Raw genomic sequence first — 23,188 nt, forward strand, 5'->3', positions numbered from 1 at the left:
TTAAAAGATTTTTGTTAGTTTTTTTTTAAATATTGATATTATTACTTTAAAGTAAAACATAAATATTAAGTTTCAGGTATAGATTTATCTGATTTGTGCAACTTTACTTGGATTGATGGCATGATTCTGACAAGCACAGATGATCCACAACCTGCCCTTGTCATTTTACAGGTGATATTATAAAGATTTAAATGGTTATTTATCGCATAGTATTATAAACAGCTTTCCGCGGATATTAAAATGTACAAAAGATTAAAACCAGTTTTGTTGGTCCCGAGATGCCGAACTGTCTTCAATCTTATAATTGTACAATTACATTTTTTATTCGTAGAAAACTGGATATAGTACGATGCTGGACATAACTTTTCAGTTTGGTTGAGAACCGGTTATAATCCACCGGATATTTATCGGTTTCAAAGCGATACGGGAAAATATTTTCCTTCTGAATTCAGAAACAAACATGTTCAAAACTTTGAAAAAATTACATCTTGGAATGATTCATAAACAAAATGCCTTGCTATCTTTAAAGAAATCAAACATCTTAAACGTATACCTCGAAGGTGATAAAGAAATGACACCCCTCCACTTTATCTCTAAATGGACCCATCTCCCATTTCAGTTTTTTTTTCATTTCTGGGTATAAGTGCTCAACTGTCAGCTATATAAATTTTTGGGATTGTATTTTATCTCAGCCGTAACCAACAACTGAATATTATTGCGAAAAAATATTCGTTAAGGTTTCGTGATTCGGGAGTCGTACCTTGTAGTAATGACGTCCTTTTTTATTTGCCCTCAAAATATTATTTTAGTTTTATTACGCCTGTTGGCTATACCTTATTGTGATTAAGACTTCTCTAAAATTATACCTATTTAACTTAGGAATCTGATGGAAATTTGGTAGAAGGATCAAGGTTGCCGTGTGAGGAGTCTATCTACTCAATAACTCCTGCTCAAAATGGAGAGGCTATTGTACAACTAACTAATGGCTCTATTTTGAAATTGAAAGGTATGCTTCATGCCTTAATTACATTATAAATTAGGTTTTTACAACTTTAATATTTTTAAGATCAATATAAATGTGGCAAATACCAAATGCTTTCCTAAAGTCTAGACTACAATAACTAAATTATCCAAATAGAAAATTATCAAAGAGGACAACATCCATAAGTAGCGAAACACCTAGAAATCATGGATTACAAACGGATAACACGAGTTTTAGAGAAGAATATTCGATTTATCATAAAAGTAGGGTTGGGCCGGATATCCGGTGTGGCCGGATATCCGGCCATTTTCAATATCCGGCCGGTTACCGGATATTGAAACTATCCGGCCGGATATCCGGCTCTATAATTTTTTATACTTTACACCAAAAATCTCTGCTTTTTAAAATCTTAAATGGCTCTAATTTTCTTATTATTGGAGCTAGAAGAACACATTTTCTGAATAAGTTAACTTTATGTAAATTTATATAAGATTTCTGAAGAAATTTTTTTTTTACTACTTTAATATCTGGTAATTTGGCCGGTTATCCGGCCGGATATCCGGTAATTTGGCCGGATAACCGGATATTTGCCGGATATCCGGCGTTGTCCGGATATCCGGCCGGTTACCGGATATCCGGCATTTGAAATCAGCCGGATATCCGGTATCCGGTATCCGGCCAAAAAAGTATCCGGCCCAACCCTACATAAAAGTCACGAAACCTTTATGAAACAAATTATCTCTTTTCAAGCATGACCTACGGACCAAGTAAATTATATACTGAATGATCAAAAGCACAGTTAATCTTCACCAAAATGTTACGGACAGACATGTGAATCACATAGTAACTTTGCTGTTACTAAAGTGTAGTTAATGATAGTTGTTGTTCAGATAATGAGCTAGAACCAGTTTTTGACTGGGCGCGAGTATGCTTCTCTGCTATTGCCTCCCCATATGGTATTCTTGGATTAACTTCAAGGTTAGATTTCTGATAATCAACAAGTAGAATTATTTTTGTCATAGTACGTAAAGCCTTTTTGTTTGGGAAAAGTTACTTTTTGCACTTTTTTTATTTCTTCACTGTATCCAAAGAAAATAAAACGTTTGGTTTGTTAATTTTTAATTACGTGATTATTTATATGTACCTCTGTACAAGTATGTTAACATGTAGTAGGATTTTGAGGGTTAATACAAGTGATGATAATTGATTCACTCTCCCAATTAATTAATTTGTTTAATAGTTTGGACACTGATATTATTTACCCACTAATAACATTTATGAGGTGTCCAAAATTTTCAAGCCAACGTTTGAGACAAAAAAAAACTTTGAGTACCAGTATTATTTAGTCTAACGTCTCCTCCCTTCCTGTCTTAACTGAACCATGTTATAAATGTTGTCACAGTACAAAGCATAGAACATATGCATAGTAATTTCCTTTTTCTAGTGAAATAGAACAGCAATAACAAATACACTTGTGTATTCTAGTGGGAAACTGTATCTAAATGAGAAGGAAATATCAACCAACATAACTTCCATGTTCCTGCACTCTCACTTCCTATTGGCCACCACAATGGACCACAGGCATGCTTGACAAACTAAGTGATGATTAAGTAATAGTCCCAGTGAAGGTTTATAACTGTTTTGGAGAAGCGTAAAATGACTATCCAAAGAGAAATCTCCCTTGAAAAAAAAACATTCCTTCACCAACAAAAACTAAAACTAAAAGTGGGGTTCACTCCCCCCCGCCCCTTCCTCAACTTTAACTGCTTCAAGACACGTAGCTTCGCGTGATAAAAAAGTAGGTAAGTTAATATGCAATAGATTGATTTAGTGATTTTTAAACGAATAGGGTCATTGTATAAATATAGGTTATTTTTAAATGTCACGTCATTGTAAGATTGATAGCGCTGCCACTGGAAGACCTGGAACGCGGGAATGCGCAAGTGAACTGGCAGGAGGCGGGAAACAGGCGCGTAGAGCGGGGCTCTAGGCTAGTCACAGCTGTAGCCCAGGCAGGGTTTAAAGAATGAGAAACTCAATAAGATAGTTTGATTAATTTACTGATATTTCAGAAAGAATTTTTTTACCTATCTAATCATCAAAAAATAATCTAAACTATAACGGCTAAAGTTAACTGTCTGGGAATTTAGAATTTTAATGCTATAGTAACAAATGATTTAAATGCTGTTGTTTCAATTATGGTCTTGTTTTATTTCTTAAAAAATATGTAGCTCACCATCGTTATAGTTAGAACTTTTAGACAAAGGTTTGATTAGGAAAGAGGTAGGTCATTGTCTTTAATTAAATAGCGCTTTTGAATTTACTATAAGGGTCTAAATAATGGTTCGGTAATTTAACAATTCCGAAAGGTTTAGGATTCTTACAGTCTTATTTTTTTTATTATTACTCATTCTTTCTGTATACATACACAGGGTTCGCGCACTGTACTGCAAATGCCGCGTGGTAATTTAGAGACTATCCAACCTAGATCCCTGACTATTCATCTATTGAAGGATTTGCTGAATGGATTAAAGTAAGTTTTAAATTATTGTCCCTAGTTGACTATGATGAATTAACATCTATTAATTGTGTGTGCTATTTCTTAAAGTGACTAGCGAGCACAAAAACTACACCCACTTTAATTTCACAAATGAATTACAAGTTAGGTGGTAGGGGGGGGGGGGCAAACTCTGCGGTGCCTAAACCCTGCGGGGGGAACTCTGTACCAAATATAACCTAACCTAACCTGACCTATAATATAAAGTAAAAAATAAACACAAGAAAAATCTTATTTTAAATTTATTTCAAATGGACAAAGTCGGAGGTTCTGTGCTCAACTTGGTGCTTTTAAGGAAACTGCCATTGCATTGTGAGTTGTTAATCTTATTCTTCTCTCATCCCTATAATTTTTCTTTTTAATATTCTAAATTCCAGGTATAAAGATTCTTTCCTGTTGGCTAGAAGACAGCGTATCAATCTGAATCTGTTGGTGGATCATGATCCAGATCTGTTCTTGACAAATATTGGACAGTTTGTTTCACAGGTAGGATTATCAATTAATTAGGGCTAGAATAATTGATCAACCTATTTTTCTTTTCATAAACACTTATTGATGGAATTCGAGGCGCAAAACTGAAATCAATCCTGTAATAGTTATTTATCGCATCGTATTATAAACAGCTTTCTGTTGATATAAAGATGTACAATTATAAGATTAAAACCAGTTTTTTTAGCCCCGAGATGACAAGATTTTTTTATAGAATTGTAGAAAACTGGATATAATACGATGCTATACATTTTCAGTATGGCTGATTATTTATTTTCATGGGTAACTTTATAATGAGCGATATGTAAGTATCATGAATGTCTTTAACCTAGCATGATTTTACTAAAACGATTGTTGTATTTATAAAATAAGCCAGGACAAAAGATAAGATAAACAAATAGTATAGCAGACAATCAACTTTTTAACCCTAAAGGTCAAAAGAAACTCATTCATTTTGTTTTTGTTATAAGACAAGTGCACAATCATTTCTCGTAATGATAGCGAAGCTACTCTATAATTTACTTTGGATGTACGTCCGTCGGTCTCATTAGGATTTGATAAAAGTACCCAAAGTTTTAAGCATTCCTTGATAGGTCGTGTTTGTGAAATATGGGTACGATTATTATTTCCAGTTAAATTTACCCTTCCTTCCTGATTGATAATCAAGAACGTCACACAGACTTCTTACAGAAACATAGTCAATTAATTTTAAATGAACAGTTATTGTTTATTTTTGCTGGTGCAATGATTATGGATATAATTGTCCTAGTTGTAAACAATGATTTCATTGTCTTTTATCTTTATTTAGTTTATTTAAGATTTTTTGTGCATTCCCTTAAAGAGCCTATCGAGCACAGAACTCTTCCCTTTCCTCTTTGTATTTTAATCAAATTAAAAATAAGGGGCGCTGTTTTCCTACGACTAATCCCTGGGAAGTCTGTACCTGCTATTCCCTAACCCTTAGGGGCTAAAAACCCAGTATCCAATATAAATTAATCTAACCTGGCTGAAAGAACGAAGCGAAAAACTATCCTTCCCCCTTATTTTTCATATATATCAACATAGAGAGGCGGGTGCCTTCTGCGCTCGATTAAGCACTTTGAGGGGAAAGTGCTAAATCATTATTTGTTTACATGTTCATTCTTTTGTTTTAAGTTAATATATTTTTAATGGCCGATAATTTTGTTAGGATATTATTACAAAGTTGAATATGTACATAGTACACACTGCGTGTCTGTCTCTGTTTAAGATCTGTTAAACGGTGAAAGATACAGGATTATGCTTTATAGAATACTAGCGGTTGCGCCCCTTGCATCTAGGGGCTATGTATGCGGAGGGGGCAGAGATATGGCCTTAATCCATACTAAGACCTAAATTTAGATAAAATCTATTATGGACCAATGCGAAACTTCCTTAAAATAAAGAATTCTATCAGTCTATTGGCAAGATCTTAACTGAAATTAAAAAAAACCTTATATATATTAGGATGTTCCTAAAATTCTGTGTAAAATGAAATTTTTTTTGGCTCAGCTGTCCATGAAATGGATAGAAACACAAAAAAGGACCCAAAAACTAAAACGGTCCAGCTGTCTTATTTTTCAAATAGACAGACAGACAGTCATCCCATTACTTTAATGGTAGGTGAACAGTGATCCAGATCACCTGAACATTTTCCTGGCAGAGTTGAAGGATGAAAATGTGTGTACAACTATGTATACTCCTCAATATAAAGACAATCAAAAACAGGTAAGGATTTTCTTAGCTAATATACAAGATAGACTACTGGTTTTTTTTTGTTGTTTAACATCTAGTATACAACTTAACTTGTCTGTAGGTCAATCAGCCATGCAACAAATGACTATATTTTTGTGTAAAGGTTACGTGATTTTTTTACCATACTTCTAAATTCTTTCTTCCTCTTTCTTTTTCTCTCTCTTATTTATGGCCACTGAACATTTTCTCTATAATTCACTTTTAATATATTTGATTTTGATCTAATGAATATTCAGGGAAGCAGGATTAGCTCTAAAGATAATAAACGAGCGCAATTTCAGGTTGAATCATGTTTGATGACTTGATATTTAATTCCTAAGGAATGGACGGAGAAAGTTGCCAAGGTGTGTATTGGTATCCGCCAGGTGCTGGAGGACCAGCAGGCAGGCAGCTGCAACGGTCATATCAACCTGGTACCTATCCTGGGCACCCTGGTCAGGCAGGGAAATATGCTGGAGGAGGCTCTTCATAGAATTCAAAAGCTTAGAGGTTAGATTTCTATCCTATTATATAAAGTATTAAGCTTTTTTGTAAGTAGCAAAGGATCTCGTCAACCCCTGATCCGATATGGCCCTCCTTTAGAGGAAAGCTTCTCATAGGCCCTGAGATGGTTTTAGGCTATTTTATTTTTTTTTATAAATATGTCTGAGTATGGTTTAAGGCTATTTTTCTGCTCTTCCGTTTCCCTTCGAATATATAGCCTCTTGATTGTAGGGGCGCAACTGCAAGTAGTTAATATAGTTTATTAGTTTAATATCTAAGCTACCCACATGATGATTTCTTAAGTTATATATAGATAACTTTTTACAGATTGAATCATTTAGCATAATATTTTTTATGAGAGAGAAAAAGAGTTTTCCGAAAATCTGACATGAAGATGAATTAATTTCATACTCATTCTAACTTGTAACCCCTTCCCTGCGCATCGTTTAAACATAAATTCAGGGCTAGATACATTCAAAGAGAATTGGTACATATGCAACATATTAGTCTTTGATAGTTTTTGATAAAGAAATCATTACTTTTCCAGCTTTATTCGCAATTCTACATGAAGCATTATCAAATTAAACTTTAAATATTTAACAATTTAAATTAGTGTATTACAATTCATATTATTTTTAACAATAGAAAATTAGTAATTAACAATCATGTAATAGCTAAATGTTTCTGTGTTGATTTAGTTAGTTTATTTGAGATTATAAGAAGTTATAAATTCACTTTTAGATTTTTTACTTCTTGTTAATAAAAAGCAATGGCTCTTTTCACGAGCTTATATCCCTAAAAGATAAAAATATTAAAGTATGTTTACTTCTGTTTTTTAACACATAAGGTACATGATTTTAAATCAGAATCTTTTTGGCTTTACTTAGCAGGTGGTCCTGCAATTTGGCCAGATTCCATGCAGGATTTACAGCAAAGTTTGGCTAGATTATGATTCTTGCCACACAGCTGATACTTGACAATGATCTTACAGTTGGCCAGATGGTTCATGTCTATACACTGAACTGGCACCTTGCCTTTAAGAACAGTGATGTCTACAGCTGCCTGGTTTTGCATGTTTTCATTTTCTGCCTTGCAAATGTAAACTCCTCCATCTAAAGTAAAAAATAAATAACTCCTATCTCATTGAAGTATTTGAATATTATTCATATTTTTTTGAAGTTATGGTTTTAAAATCAATGGAGAAATGCATAATCTAGGCATGGATAAAGGAAGAAGAGAAAATGAATTGTCATTAAACTAGTTTAATTAATGAGATTTATATGTTTACTGCTTCCAAAGGGCTCTATCTGCATTAGTTTTTAGTAGCGAAGCTCGTAACGCTATGGGGGAAATGGTATTTACTCAGCTCCTATAGAAGATAGAAGGCTGAAACTTATTTACGACATTCTTATCATTAAGGAGCACAATTGACTATAAAACATCTTTGGTGTTTAGGGTCCGATTTTCAAGATTTTTGCAATTTTTTAAGGTTTATGATTTTAAGTTATTGCATATGTATTTGTATATATCTCTTTTTTTTCTTTGTTATAACAGTTAATCTGCTCTATAACTCAATTTGTCAGTCTGTCTATTTCATAATAGATTTAGTGCTTCGCTACCTATGGATGTTGTCATCTTTGTTTAGTTTAAGAATTGAATTACCTATGGGGGAAGCCCTATGTATATTAAGGAACTTTTCATCTTCTTGATAAATTCTCTTAGATTTGGGGAGTCTAGCATTGTTTTTTAACCATGTGATCCTGGGTATGGGGAAACCTTCTGCTTTACACTCCAGCCTAATGTCTGCTCCCGTCTCAAAAGTTCTATTTTCAAGAGGAATCTCTACCTAAAATTTGTTTTTTTTGTTAATATGTTGATATGTAAGTTCAGTTAATATTGTTTTGTTTATTTAATTGGAGCAAATTCTTTTATTTACAATTAGTATCATTTAGTTTAAATAACTTACTGTAACAGGAACTTGACTAGGATAAACAGAAAGTGATATTTGCTTCCTGGCAACTTTGCCAATGCCATTGTGAGCAACAACCATCCAGGAACCTGCATCTTCCATTGAGACTTCAGTTATTACAAGAGATCTAAAACAATTAAAAAACATTAAAATTTATCTCATTGAAGTAGTATAGATTCATGTTCATACAGGTAAAGTATAAAATTATATAATAATCAGTTTAAATTGAAACTTACTTGTCTTCTCTAAGACTGAATCTATCTTCAACCTCAATAACTTCAGAATCTTTCTTCCAAGTGATCTCTGGGAAAGGATTTCCTTCAACAGCAATTTCAAGCACTGCAACTTTACCTTCCTCAACATTAAGTTTCTTATTGACTACTTCTAACTCTGGAGGAAATGCATCAGGACAACTGTGCATACATTCTTCTAGAGATTCAAAGTTGTTTGAATTTCCATCACAACCACTATAGTAAAAGGGTTCACATTTCTTTTTATCAGCATTGAATGCCCATCTGGCTATGCTCTCATTACAGTTACCAGTTTCTATACTCTGTCTGCAAAGGTTTGTAGCATCAAGCAGGATCTTTTTATGTCTGCATGAGTTTTCACATTCATCTTTAGTGATAAATCTATTTTTGTTTCCTTGACATCCTCCATAAGCAAATAGTTCACACAATCCTGTCTCATCATTGTAGCCCCATCTAAATTTTTAGTTAATTAGTGCATTAATTTTAATAGCTCTTTTGATTTTTAAGATTCTTGAGAACTTGATTACTTTTAGTTTTAAAAAAATTTGCACTGATGCATTGACTAAATTTGCTGACTAAGATAAAGCGTAATAATTTGATTTACTTGCCTGGAGTAATTTCCCATACATGGACCAGCCTCTACTGGTTGTTCACAAACTGCAATGTTATCAGATCTCACACATGCATCTTCACAATCAATCTTTGTCTTGAACTTGTTTTCATTTCCTAAACATCCTCCATACCCAAACTCAAGGCACTGTTTGTAAGTGTGGTCATAATAGAATCTTTCATAATGACCATCACAGATTCCAGTCACTCTAAATAGTAAAATAGTAATTATACAATCAGTTTCATATAAACAATATTAAATATTAAAGCTTACTTTGGCAGATAGCATTTTCCTGATCCAGGTGGACTGACACATGTTTTTTCACAAGTCTTGAGGTCAGCAAAGTTATTGTTATTGCCATCACAGCCACCATACCAAAACCTTGAACACCTGCCTTCCTTTCTATCAAAATACCAGCGTATGCTAAAATCCTCACATTTGCCTAAACAGAAAATTTACAATAAATCTCAATTTATACAGACATTCAAACAATGCTTTTAAACAACACTGTTGTTGATATTCAAATAGACAATGTAAGTTTGTTAACCTTTTTCTTTATCCAAATTACAAGTGTCTGTTAATGTCATAGGACAGTCTTGAAATTCAGGTCCTTCAGCAAGAGTCTTTCCATCAAAACAGCAACCATGCTCTGATCCAGCACAACCACAACCTACAAACTTTTAATAACAAAATTTTGAACATTAAAAATAATTTTTATATAAAAGTCTTTATAACTCTTTAGAAATTATTATCCAATTATTTGGAGGTTTGTTAACTGGGATGTTTCTATAATAATCAAACAAGGAACGTATGTTACCTTCTCCATCAGGACCGTTTGCAGGGGTAAATTGATCAAGGCAGCAGCCAAACTCAGAGCTTTCACAACCTGGGCAACCCTCTTTGTTTGGTCCATTAGCAACTGTCTCGCCATCTTTACAACAGCCAAAGTCAAATGTATGACAAGGACAACCTTCATGATTTTCTCCTTTTGCAGGTGTATACTGGTCCTGTTAAAAAATATTCTTTTAATTGAAATCATTTTAAAAAATGACTTGATTAGTTTACATACTAATAAGTGTTCTAACCTGGCAACATCCAAATTCCAGGTAGGCACAACCACAACCGTTATCCTCACTTCTTTTTGGAGTTTTGTCATCAGGGCAACATCCAAACTCAGAAGTTTCACAGCCACAACCCTCACCATTAGGTCCTTGGGCTTCTCTTATGTTATCAGGACAGCAGCCATGATCTGAGAGCAGACAGCAACCTTCCTGTCTGCTACCATGGGCTGGTAGGTTAGAGTTGGCACAGCATCCAAATGGAGATTGTTTGCATGAAGGATTGTTATCACTTTCACTTGTTTCATCAGCATCATTTTCATCTTCAGAACTGTCAAGCACTTCTTCACTTGTTTCTAGCATTCTGAAATACAAACAATTTATAAGATTTTTATTTTATGCCAAGTGAGTTAAATCTTTCTAACTATTTATAGAGATTAAATTGCCTAAATGCGTAGTCTATTTAAAACTTTTGGTTAGTATTAAAGAATGGTAAGTTCTTACTCATAATCATTGCTGTCAGAGGATATTTCTTCGATTTCACTTGAACCAGATCCTTGTACATCATCAGTGTTATCATTACCAGATCCATCTACTTCCTCTCCATCTCCACTGTGCTCCACTCCTTCTTCCTGTCCCATCACTGGTGATAGCACCAGTAAGGAGATCAGAAAAATAACTGTCATTTAGAATTGTGAAATATTTTGGACATTTTGACAAATTCACTAAATGTTGCTTGCAATTAAGGAAATCTAAAAACAATTGTTTACCAAAAGCTAAATAAGAAATTAAAAACTATTAGTGCAAGTAATTTGTTGCAAATCAAAAAAATGCTTAAAGTATGCAAGTCAAGATATTTTCTCTAGAACACAGATATATACAGTATTGCTGATCATTATACATATTTAATTTCAGTTTACATTAAACCCAAGTGTTGTTTTGAATTTTCAAATTTTATTCCTTATTCCTACAATTCGAAGTTTTTCTAAATCACGTGTTTGTGTTTTTGTCTTTTGCATTATTGCATGAAATTGTATTCTAACAACAATTCAATCAAGTTTTTTGTTTTTAAAAAAAGTATTAGGATGTTTGTCTGTATGTACATTGACTAAATCTTAGGGATTTCAGGGATACTTTCACATTTAAACTTTTGTAATTCAACAATTCTTATAAAAAAAAAATAACAGGATGTCTGGCTGTATATAGATTATAGGACCTGGGAAGGTTTTATTACTATTTTGGAGGAGTGTACCACCACACCCCAAGAAAAAATTACCCAACCCACCAAAAATTTAGTTTTACCTTTTCTGTTTAAACTAAATTTAATGTGAAGGACCTCTATGGGCGGAGCCGCTAGTTATAGATATAGGACTATTGACAATAATCTAATCTTCCAAATTAAATTTCTGACGCTGTTAGTTCATGAAAATTCTTGGTAATAAATGGTTGCAGATTTTTAATTATGTTTATTTGTAAATTTATTGTTATTATTGCTGATAATTAAAAATGATAACAATGACCCGAAATGTCCAGTTAAAACCCATTAATACTTAATTTTTCACACCTAATTTTGATAAATATTCCATATCTTGTATATGTAATATGCAAATTTTCTAAATAATCAGAATAATTCGGGGACATTGGACTGTAAATTATACTGGCACCCAAAGTATTATAAACACATTCTCTTCTTTATGAACTTAATAACGTTGGGTGTCTTTATTATCCTGTTAGTTTGGTACAATGAAGCAGTGTCTAAACTTCAACCAATAATTTTCAATGTACAGAAGGGGTAACTGTGTTTATTATAATTTGGGATGTACTTCAATTTTATCATCCGTTGTCTCTGCAATAATTTGATAAAAAAATATTGCAAATATTAAAGGATGTATAAAGGAAATAAATATTGATTTCAAACATTAGAAATTTTAAAATCTCCTTATAGACTGACTTATTTGTCTCTGTGCTTCCTTGTAAAGCACAATTCATTATTTCACAATTCCTAAAAGCTTCATGATGATATGATATTTAATGTTGAAACAAATACTTCTTTATTTAAAGTTCATATTTTCACAACTCGAATCACTTGTCAGTAAATAAGATATAATTCATTAAAAGGCCTAATTGTAATTTTACTTGTGTCATCATATTATTTTTACACTATTTTTTTCAGTAAATTCAATTATCAAATATTGCTTTTTATTAAAGAAATTAAATATAGTGGGAAAATTGAATGAAAGGGGGGGGGGGGGGCCGGGGGGGTAAATGTGGTGACTCGTAACATGACATACCAGCAATTTTATTTTGGGTGCTACTCTCTTAGTTTTTGGGTAATTGGGTAAAATCCTTTTGGTTGTGTTACTAATTTTACTAACAAGTTTTGGTATCTTTCCAAAGAAACGGCGGCGAGACCGCGGCTCCCGCCGTTCGCCGCCATTTTCCACCGCCGTCAAACAAAAATTTTTATTGCATTTCTCGCCGAATTAGGCAAAAATATTTTACCCAATTATCTCTAAAACTAAGGAAGTAGCACCCATTTGGCCAAATTTTGTTTTAACATATTTATCCTCTTATAAAGAAAGGTAGTTAGGTTTTTATTGTTTCTTAGTTCATTACAATCTCGTTAACAACGATTATTCAATTCAAGTTTCAGCTAGGTCTCATAGGCTTTTTTCATTTAACATCATGAAAGGTTTTTACAGCCAAAGTTTTAATATGATAGACAATGAATTGCTTGACATTAATCTACTATTTCATGTCTTAAGATTTTATGAAATTACAAATTAATTATTGTTAGACAAGAGTCGAAGCTTAAAAGAACACATAATGCATGCTAGATAAGTTTAAAAATGTCACATTCCAGAGAAAATCTTATTTTTTATTGCATATAATATATTTGATGACATTAAGTAAAGTTCCTTGAAATCTTAATTTTGTTTGACAAGCCCGAACTGTTATCAAATGTTATCAGTGTATCTATCTATCACATTACGTTGACCCTCACGGCACAGCACAAATTCTTTAACTGATTACTTCGGACAAATATCCCACCGCCCCCGCCCCCCTCCTATGCCTCGCCTATAGCCCCGCCCATAGCCCCTCAATTGTCCAATTTACTTTCCCTTTTTACATGTCATTACTTTCTTCACTTCTAGGTTTTATCTATCTCGAGAATTCTCTAATGCCAGGGAAGGGGACAAGTTTTCTAGTAACTAGATAGATTTTCAAAACATAAAGTTCCAGCCTTCTATCTTAAGCCGAGAAAATCACGTTTTCTCGTTTGTCTCTTACGGACGGTCGGACATTTTTAAATTATAGAGTAGCTTCGCTGTCAATAAGAAGTCACACAAATACATGCAACATAACACTTACACTAAAGATATATAAAGAGGGTAGGGGTAAGCCCCATCTATTATTATTTGTTAAAAAAATTGTGGAGGGTGGCCCCCATGAATATAGCCTATAATCTTGGTATATTCACTAAAAAAAACAGAACACAATGGGTCCATAGAGCAGTAAGATCTTGAACTCATCTTTTGGACTGACGGACAGACATTGTTTCACTTATTATTATTAATTCAAAGAGGAGTTGTTAGTTTATTAGTTAAATCTTAAACAGAAAAAAATATTTAAAAGTTAAACTTTAGAAAAGTTTAACATCTCCCTGAAGAGGGCAACTCAGACGAATAAAAACCATACTTCATTTTATTCGATAAATTAACGAAATTGTTGCATTTCATATTTCAATATTTTTTAGAATAATTATCTCCTTATACATATGCCTTACTCGATTCCTTTCCTTCTCATTTCATCTCCTTACACTAGTGAAACATCTCATTTTATATTATCAGTTTTTAATCAGCTTTTTTCTTATAAGAATCCAATAATGAAGCATTGTTTTAGCAAAGACTTTATTCTGCTTAAAACTACTACTTTGAAAAAATGAAGGTTTCCCCGAAAAGCACTTTAGAGTCAGCCTACGTTTTAAAACATCCTATCGTGTGTAAATTTTGTTTAAAAACCTAATCTCGAAGTATTTGAAGATAAAGTTGACATAAATGTTCTATTCAGACCAATTAAGACAAACTTACCGCACATTTAGGGAGCGCAGCTTCTCTTTGTTTCTCCATTCCCTGTTTGTAGAAATACCGTTTTATTATATAGTTTACAACTAATAACTTTTATTATTTAGGCTACGATTTGTCATCATTTTATAAATCATGAAGAATAATTGCCGCTTCAATTAAAGACATGAACATTGCTATCCTTGTTTCTAATAAGATTGCTCTAATAATCAACTCCATGTTTTAGCACCTTCATAGGTAATATTTGAAGAATATCAATTATTTTTTCTTCATTTCTTTCGCTTTTCTAAACATATAATGGCACAATTAAAGGGTGCAAGAATATGATCGCTCATATATTGCATATTTTAGCAGCCTTACCTATGATAACAATTTGTATGAGTTTATCTAGATTCCCCTAATAGCTTATCTTCTTTGTCGGTCAATGATCGAATTTTCCCAATAGACAATACTTTTACAAGGTTGCTGTTTGAAACAGTGTTTCGGAGCCGGAGCCAGAGCCGGTTGCCGGGAGCAGCAACATTTTTGGTGGAGCCGGATCCGGAGCCGTATTTTTCGTTAAAAACGGCTCCGGCTCCAGATTAGCTAAAAATGATTTTTTTAAGTAATATTATAATTTGGCAACGGTCTATTTCCATATAATAAACTGAAAAACTATTGTTACTTAACAAATAGACACACATCCATACATGCAGTACTTTTCAGCTCCTCAGTTCCACTAGGTGGCCCCTCTCCTCCTTATAGGCATGTATCCTCTTATAGGTCTGTATTTAGGTGGTGTAAAAATTTTTTTGGCGCTACGCGCCAAAAAAGACTACATTGCATTTTTTGGCGCTTCGCGCAACTTTAAGACTTCAAATTTTTTTGCGCTTCGCGCATATTGATAACTTAACACAATTCTTGGGTGCTTTATGCCAATTATTTTTGGGGTACTTCACAAATCATAATATCAAAGAAAAATTTTTTGGGCAGCTGAGTGCCAATTTAACTTAGATTCAAATCCTGTAAACTAATGTTATGCTAAATTCTATTGGTAACATCCTGATTTTTATACTATTTGCTAAGTAATTTGATGGAAAACTATTAATAAATATTGGGTTTAGAATTTAGGGCGCTCCTAACAAAATATAGTAGTCATACTGTACATTTGAATGCAAAAAGATCTAAAGTTCCTAATCAGAATATGAGTCATCACAGTGGTTTGTCTTACATTTCAATATTGTTATTTTTCAGGACTTTAGAAGTCTCTTGATGTCCATCAGCCCCCCCCCCCCCGTCCCCCCCTACACTGTAGGATTTGAGAGACTTAATAAATTACTAACATTCTGGAAAGAATTTTGAACTTAACCACCAAAACTAACAGCACTTACTCTAAATGGAAATTGGATAGACAATTAAGATATATTATGACTACAAGCAATAGGCCAAATAATCTAGTTGTACCTTAATTATGTGATATATTTTCAATGTTATTGTTACCTATTGTTTTAATAGGTAACAATATTAGCAAATGTAGTTTAAAATTTATTGTAATAATTCCCTTTGAAATAACTATAAAAGCATAAAATTTGAATAAATGCAAATTCTTGATGCCATTATAAAAATTAATTTAACTTAATTAAATATCGAGATTGCAACAGAAATTTGATGTCTTCTAGAGAATTAGAGACAGACTTATAGACTAAGTTAGGAATAGAGTAGACACATATTGATCAGGAAATCATCACATGGAAAATATATCTGTCGAACTATAATACCTAGCATGAAAACATCATAAATTATATAGTTGTCAACACTTCTGACAGCTAAAGGACTAATTATATTATATATTGGATTCTCACCCTCATAGTAAAAATAACAAAAGTTTTCATTCGGATCTTTAGACAGCAGCTGAGAAAATCACATTTCCTCCAATAAACACAGACATACAATGAAAGCAGAAAAGTAAGAATACCATCATAAGGAGCAAATCTCTTTAATAAAACAAGGATGACAACATTCTTAAAAGCGAAGCACTGAAACGGTAGGACAAACGGACATTAACACTTTTATAGTGTCAGAACTGAAAAATCAGAATATAAGTAAATAATAAGTAAATTTGTTGAAAAACTGCTTGATACAGGATAATGTTTATGGAATTGGACATACTTACATTTTAGGACTTGATTATAGAGTTGCTTTGCTTATAACATTATACTTTGTTGTCCCAGGAATCAATATACCAAAAATCAGATCAATCGAATGATTAGATCGCAAAAAAATTTGTTGTTTAAAAAGTAAAAAAATAAACATGTTTAAAATTGACGAACGGACATTCTGGTAATGATTATAGAGTTGCTACGCTTTCTAAATCGTACCTAACTACTAAAGAAATCACCATGCAAAGTTTGAAATCGATAGGACCTTAGTTCAGTTATGTGAAATAGTTTTCATTAAAAAATCAGCTTGATATTGTCAAAAATAAGCTCAGAAATTATAATTTTAGTGTTTTTGTGGGTCTTTTGACCCACTAGCCCTTAGGAGGAAAGTCCCAAAATTCAATTTTCAAAGTTTTACTGGTAGATCCAATCATATAAGAGAGTTTATAAAAAAATTAGGTTGATAACTATAAAAACCATCCAGGGCAAAATTTGATACTAAATTTCATTTCCTCTAAGTGAACAAACTCTCCCCTGCCCCCCCCCCCCCTAGTTTTTATTATGGCATCAAGAATTTGCACCTATTCAAATTCTATGCTATTATAGCTATTTCAAAGAGAGTTATTAAAAATAACAATAATAAAATAACACAATAAAAACAAGAATGACAACTTCCATAAAAGCGAAGCTCTCAAATCAGAAGAAAGGACAAACGAACAACAAGTCTTGTAAAGTTAAAGAACTCGAAGTTTAAGTCTAAACAAAATTTTAAATAAATTTGTTGCAAAATTGTGTACAATATAGAATACAGTATAAGAACATTCTTTCATATTTAGGCTTTGATTATAGAATTGCCTGGCTTATACTTTTTTACCTTGTTGTCCTAAGAATCATTGTTCCAAAAATCTTATGAATAGGATACCTAGGGTAAAGCGGGGTGAACTCTGTGTCAAGGCACACTTTTTTTCAATTTTAATTTTCGACACACTTTCATCAAATGACATTTTCTCCATGTTCTAATCGACTGACAGAAAAAAATCATAAAACCAAAGTTGTTTGTTATTAAATTGCTTACATAAAGGTATGTAATGAAATTTTTGTAAGATTAACTTTTAGGGTACTTATTATGTCTCAAAGTCGGACGAAAAAAAAAATTTCGATTTTTTTTCAAGGTCGGCAAAAGATTTGGTTGTACAAAAACTAGTAAGAACTAGAGCTTAGACGTCTTTAAGGGACTTAATAAGCATCTAATGGGCTATCCATTTCCTTTTAAAAGCTTGTATAGTTTTTAGGGTTGGCAATCCGAATCCGGAATCCGCCCAATTTTTGAAGTGAATTATAGAGACCACCAAGAACATTAATATTTAGGACATACAGCATACGTTACGAAAAATGACCGGTCTTTAAAATGGTCTAGCCTCTCTTGTAATGAAGTTGTAACCCTATTTTTTGTATTTGTGATCTTTATATACATGTATAATGGTGTTTGTTGCAGTCAATTAGATCAAAGAACATTTTGTGACATTCAGCAGGCTATAAAAGAAAAAATTCAAAATGAAAAAATTCCGACCCTTATTTTTTAAAGTAAATTTTACTTAAGCCGAAAAATCACATAGTAAAATTGAATTAAGCATAGTGGTTGTGTCGATTTTTATCTTCAGCATAAAATTCTGCTTCCATAGACACCTTACCCGAATTCCTGGCTCTCATACAAGTCATTTGAGCCCAAAAAGTATGTATCAAGACCTCAAAATCTATGATTTTTCGGCTGAACTAAAATTCAATTAAAATACATAAGGGTCTGAATTTTTTCATTTTGAATATTTTCTTTCATAGCCTGCTGAATGTCGGAAAATGTTCTTTGATCTAATTGACTGCAACAAACACCATGATACATGTATATAAAGATCACACATTCAAAAAATAGGGTTACAACTTCATTACAGGAGGGGCTAGACCATTTTAAAAACCGGTCATTTTTCGTAACGTATACTGTATGTAGCACCTAAATTTATAATAAAAGCCTTTTAAAATATTGCTAGAATCCGGAATCCGCAAGAATCCGCCATTTTTTGGACAGATTCTTGTAAGAATCCGAATCCGTTCCAAAAATTTGACGGATTGCCATCCCTAATAGGTTATACAAAAATTGACCTTTTCTGAAGCGGGGCGAACTCGGTTTTGGGCTTTTTATATACTTTTTCATTCTTATATAAGAAAAGTGGGGGCGGATATGCCACTTTTTGAAACCAAAAGTAAAACGCACATGATCTCAGCCCATAAAAGAGTTACAGCTTTAAAATTTGGCACAGCAGTTGCTTTTGTGGGGAACAATATGGAACTGTGAAGAAACGGCGGCGGAACTGCCGCTTTCGCCGAAAATTGCCGTTCCCCGCCGAAATTTGTTTTGCCTTTTCTCGCCATAATAGACAATTTTCAATCATCTGTGATAAACTTTTTTTTCATAAAAATTGCCCTTATATTTTCACTTGACATTATTAAATATTGACATGTTTGAAATATTACAAGAGTCCCGTCAAAAAAAAATCAGCGGGAAAACGGCGGTTTTTGGCGGGAGCGGCGGTTCCGCCGCTGTTTCTTCACAGTTCCATATTGTTCTCCACAAAAGTAATTGCTGTGTCAAATTTTAGAGCTGTAACTCTTTTATGGGCTGAGATCATGCGCGATCACCCGATCTGTAAGGGTTAAGATTTGCTGCGGTGCTAGATTGATTCCTAGATTTTCCCGTTATAAATTTTAAAAGGTTTAGTGATTTTTTAGTTCAATGTTTTTTTTATGAAACTGCAATAAAGTTCATATTTGTGCTTCGCTACTTATGGATGTTGTCATCCTTGTTTCTAGTAGTATTTTTATGTTTATTTTATCAAAAAAATTCTTTTAAAAAGTCAAATTTCGCGTACTTCGGAAAAATAAAAATTTTTTGTGCATGCTCTTTATTACATTTAGCACCTTTAACCTTTAGGGCATGCTGTAATAAAATCAATATGTCATAGATTTTTTGAAGCTTGAAAATGGACTACTGACTTCGCCTGGAGGCGGGGTGAAGTCGGTCGGTTTTTTTATTCCAATTTTGACAAACTTCCCAAAGTCCTAGAATAACGTCCTTTTTGGACCTGTTAGACTTTTCCGAGATCTTTCTATTGGTCTTGGTCCCATTTAAAAATAATAATTTTTAACCCAATTTTTTTTCAAAAAACCGAAAAACACCAGAGTTCTCCGCCTTACCCTAATGATTTGTAATCTTATCATACAAAAAAATGTTGTCAGAATGTTAAAAAATCAGCATGTTTTAAATGGACGTACGGACTTTCTGGTAATGATTATATAGTTCCTATGCTTTCAAAATTGTGCATAACTGTTGTAGGAATTATCATGCAAAGTTTTAATTCGATATGAAAATTCTAACATGTCCATTTTAATAAGGGGGGGGTTTTAATGCAACCATCTCATAATCAATGAGTAAATGGCACTTAGAATTCGAATTTCTAAGTAATGGATGGCGGCTCAGCCGTTTTGCCATTTCTTGGCTATCTTCAGTGCAAATTAGTCATAAAACCTATCTCCACATAATACTCTCTTCTGCTTCAAAACGTTATCAAATGGTTCTAGCTGGTAGCTGTTGGTACTAGAAATATAAAAAATGGTTATTGCTATCATTTAACTTGAACTAAACCAAAACTATGTTTCAAAAAGTTTATTCCTACGTAATCAATGATGAATTTGCCCTGAAAAAAGGCAAAAAACGGCTGAGCCGCCAGCCGTTTCTTTGCAACTTTTTGTTCGATTTAGGGAAAATAGACCTACCAAGGATTACTTATGCAAAATTTCAGATCAAAATTCTAATTCTAATTGCCATTTACTCATTGATTACGAGATGGTTGGATTAAAAAAAAACCTTATATTACAATACATTATGTCAAGAATGTAGATAAAATTATATTTCTTTTCAATATTGTTTGAAATCTGATAAATCAATCAAAATCTATTTGTTGAAATTTTTTTTAAAATTTCTATTATTGCAATAATGGTGTGAGACTTGTATGCCCTAATCAATCCTTCCTATTAACATTCTTTCCTCTCCAATATGATTTTATTTATTGCTTATTATCTTTTTTTCTATTTTTTTGTCTTATTTATATGGCCTGTATGAAAACAATGTGTGAATACACATTACTGCATACTTCCTAGTTTTTAGGAAACTGCCATTTGGGAAGAAATTTTTTTTATAAATTAACCATATCAATAAAATTTGACTATACATATAAATGTATACATATAATATTCATTTAATTCATTTATTATTTTGTTGTTTTTTTCTATGTATGTACACCCAAGAATAAAATCTAATCTAATCTATATTAAACAAAAAATGTTGTTAAAAAAGGTAAAAAAATCAGCATATTTTAAAAGGACGTATGGACTTTCTGGTAACGATTTTTACGCTTTCTAAATGGTACCTGACTGCTGAAAGAATTATCATGCAAAGTTTGAAATCTATAGGAAAATTCATGCCTAAATTAACTAAAAGAGCTAACCGTTTCGATCGGAATGACCCTGCCATAATTATAGAAAAGCTTCGCTTTTAAAAACATTGAAAAAATGTTAATCAAGGTGCAAAATTAGGTACAACTGTTCTTTCTGGAAAGATTGTATTTATTTAGTCTCTCAAATCCAACAGCGTGGGGGAAGGGAATTCGCTAAACATCATAAGATAAAAAAAAATTACTCATATTCTGATTAGAAACTTTAGATCTTGTGTATTCAAATGTATGACTTTATTATATTTTGTATGAAGTGCCTATCTTTTCCCCACACAGGAGTTAGTTATAAATTACCATCTATAGTTTTCCATCAAATTACATTGCAAAAAGTTTAAAAATTCAAATGTTATGTCTAGGGTTGACAATCCGTCCAATTTCGGAATTTCGTATTCCGGATTGCGGATTCTAGCAATATTATATTTTTAAGGGCCTTTTTAAAAAAAAAATTAAGAGATTAAATTTTATTGGGTACTGAAAAGAATATAAAGCTGCGTTTCTTCATATTTTAACAGTAGCTTTTCTCCTAATCCTATACCCAACAACGGCCATTTTCTACCCTTACTCAACCTAACCTAACTTAGTTAAAAATTTAAATATATATTTGGACCAAAAAAACTCAAGACGCTAATTTTAGCCTAACAATTAACATTCCGAATCCACTTTTAAAATAACGGATTGCGATTTGGATTCTGAATCCAAAAATTAGACTTAAAAATTAGATTCCGGATTGTCAACCCTAGTTCTGTCATTGTGCAAAATATTAGTTTTTAGAATTTGAAATAAGCACTGTTGGCGGCAAAAATTATTTACAGTATTAGATTTGCGCGCGAAGCGCGAAATTTTTTTTTGCTCTACATAATTAATAATATGCAAAAGAATATTTGACCATAAGGAGGAGAGGGGCCACCTAACGGTAATGAGGAGCTGAAAAGTAAATAAAGAATTATTCTTAGTAACTAAAATTAAATAAGTTGCTTCTCTTTGTTAGATGTTGGCCTCTCCTTTTTAGGAGGGTAACACGATAAAATAGAACATAATTTTGATCATGTAATTAGGAATCATAGTGTAAAGAGGTTTTAGAGGTTGGCCCCTCCTTTTTAGGAAGGTAACACAATAAAAGACAACATAATTTTGAATCATAGGATAAAGAACTTAATTAAGAGGTTGGCCCCTCCTTTTTAGGGTGGTATCACCATAAAAGAGAACATAATTTTGATTGCTTATTAAGAATCATAGGATAAAGAACTAAAATTAAAGAGGTTACTCCTCTTTTTTAGAAGTTGGCCCCTCATTTTAGGGGGGTGGCCCCTCCTTTTTAGGGGGATGGCCCCTCCTTTTTAGAGGGGTGGCCCCTCCTTTTTTGGGTTGGCCCCTCCTTGTGAGGAGGGTGGCCCCTCCTTTTACTAGAGTGGCCCTTCATAAGGAGGAAAAAAGTTGGGTTCCAGTTGGGTTCCAAGAACCCAACTACTGCATGTATGCACACATCCTTCTACTTTTATATAGCTTTAATCAAATAAAAGAAAATATTTTATGTTATTTATTTTATTTTATCAAATTCAATAATGAACAAAAATTTATATATTAATTTTAAGGTAGGAGCCGGAGCTGGAGCTGGAGCCGCATCAAAATTAAACGGCTCCGACACCCTGGTTTGCATAATTCATAAGGTTATGACAGCCATTTAATAAGGCCTAAGCTAGGCATGGCTTATAGACAGAGAGAGAGAGAGAGGGGACAATTGGCTGTTTATTACACTAGTCCCCAAAGTTTTGTAATAACGTTTTCCTATTCGTTGCCTTAAAAACTTTGTGGACTTTTTGATTGGTTCATTCATTAATTTGAGTGTTCAAGCGTTTCAACCACTAATCTATTACTACAGAAGGGGTAATTTTGTGTATCATCATTAAGGACGTACATTAATCTATCGGCCATTGTCTTATCCCTTTAGATCCCTGGCTTATAGAGCTACTACGAATTTTTAAGTAACTCTTTAAATTACTTTTATGTGTTAAACTCATGATATATTATTATTTGAGCTTTTTTAAATTTTTGTTTCTTCAGACTTCAGTAAAGTTGCATTTTCATTTTTGTATGGCCTTTTATTTTCAATTCCATATATAGTACTAAAGCTTCTTTTCTTAGACATATTAAAAGCAGATTTACATGAAATTGAAAATTGTTAAATACTCTTGAGATTCCTTCTTTGTACTTTAGACTCCCTGTTTATGATA

General features: G+C 32.8%; 2 protein-coding genes across 3 annotated transcripts in view; one reads left to right on the forward strand and one right to left on the reverse strand.

Moving 5' to 3' along the window:
• Elp1 (elongator complex protein 1) overlaps nt 1-23,188 on the forward strand; it is a 48,550-nt gene that overhangs the window by 7,600 nt on the left and 17,762 nt on the right. The window contains exons 10-18 of one of the 2 annotated variants that reach the window (XM_080150395.1): nt 71-171; nt 880-1,006; nt 1,873-1,960; nt 2,468-2,563; nt 2,880-2,994; nt 3,415-3,515; nt 3,917-4,025; nt 5,670-5,774; nt 6,122-6,290. In XM_080150395.1, the coding sequence (XP_080006521.1) occupies nt 71-171; nt 880-1,006; nt 1,873-1,960; nt 2,468-2,563; nt 2,880-2,994; nt 3,415-3,515; nt 3,917-4,025; nt 5,670-5,774; nt 6,122-6,290 (1,011 nt within the window). The remainder of the gene's footprint in view (nt 1-70; nt 172-879; nt 1,007-1,872; nt 1,961-2,467; nt 2,564-2,879; nt 2,995-3,414; nt 3,516-3,916; nt 4,026-5,669; nt 5,775-6,121; nt 6,291-23,188) is intronic. The other variant, XM_080150396.1, reaches the window with a different exon arrangement.
• Nucleotides 6,820-10,873, reverse strand: LOC145310007 (papilin-like). Its single transcript, XM_080150376.1, has 10 exons — nt 10,677-10,873; nt 10,200-10,536; nt 9,932-10,121; nt 9,662-9,784; nt 9,388-9,556; nt 9,113-9,322; nt 8,490-8,957; nt 8,251-8,380; nt 7,947-8,130; nt 6,820-7,396 (listed from the first exon to the last, which is right to left on the reverse strand). The coding sequence occupies exons 1-10, from the start codon at nt 10,856-10,858 to the stop codon at nt 7,164-7,166; spliced, it is 2,226 nt and encodes a 741-aa protein (XP_080006502.1). The 5' UTR covers nt 10,859-10,873; the 3' UTR covers nt 6,820-7,163.

This window comes from Acartia tonsa, chromosome 2 (assembly GCF_053477335.1).
Source record: "Acartia tonsa isolate MP-2025a chromosome 2, ASM5347733v1, whole genome shotgun sequence".
NCBI lineage: Eukaryota > Metazoa > Arthropoda > Copepoda > Calanoida > Acartiidae > Acartia > Acartia tonsa.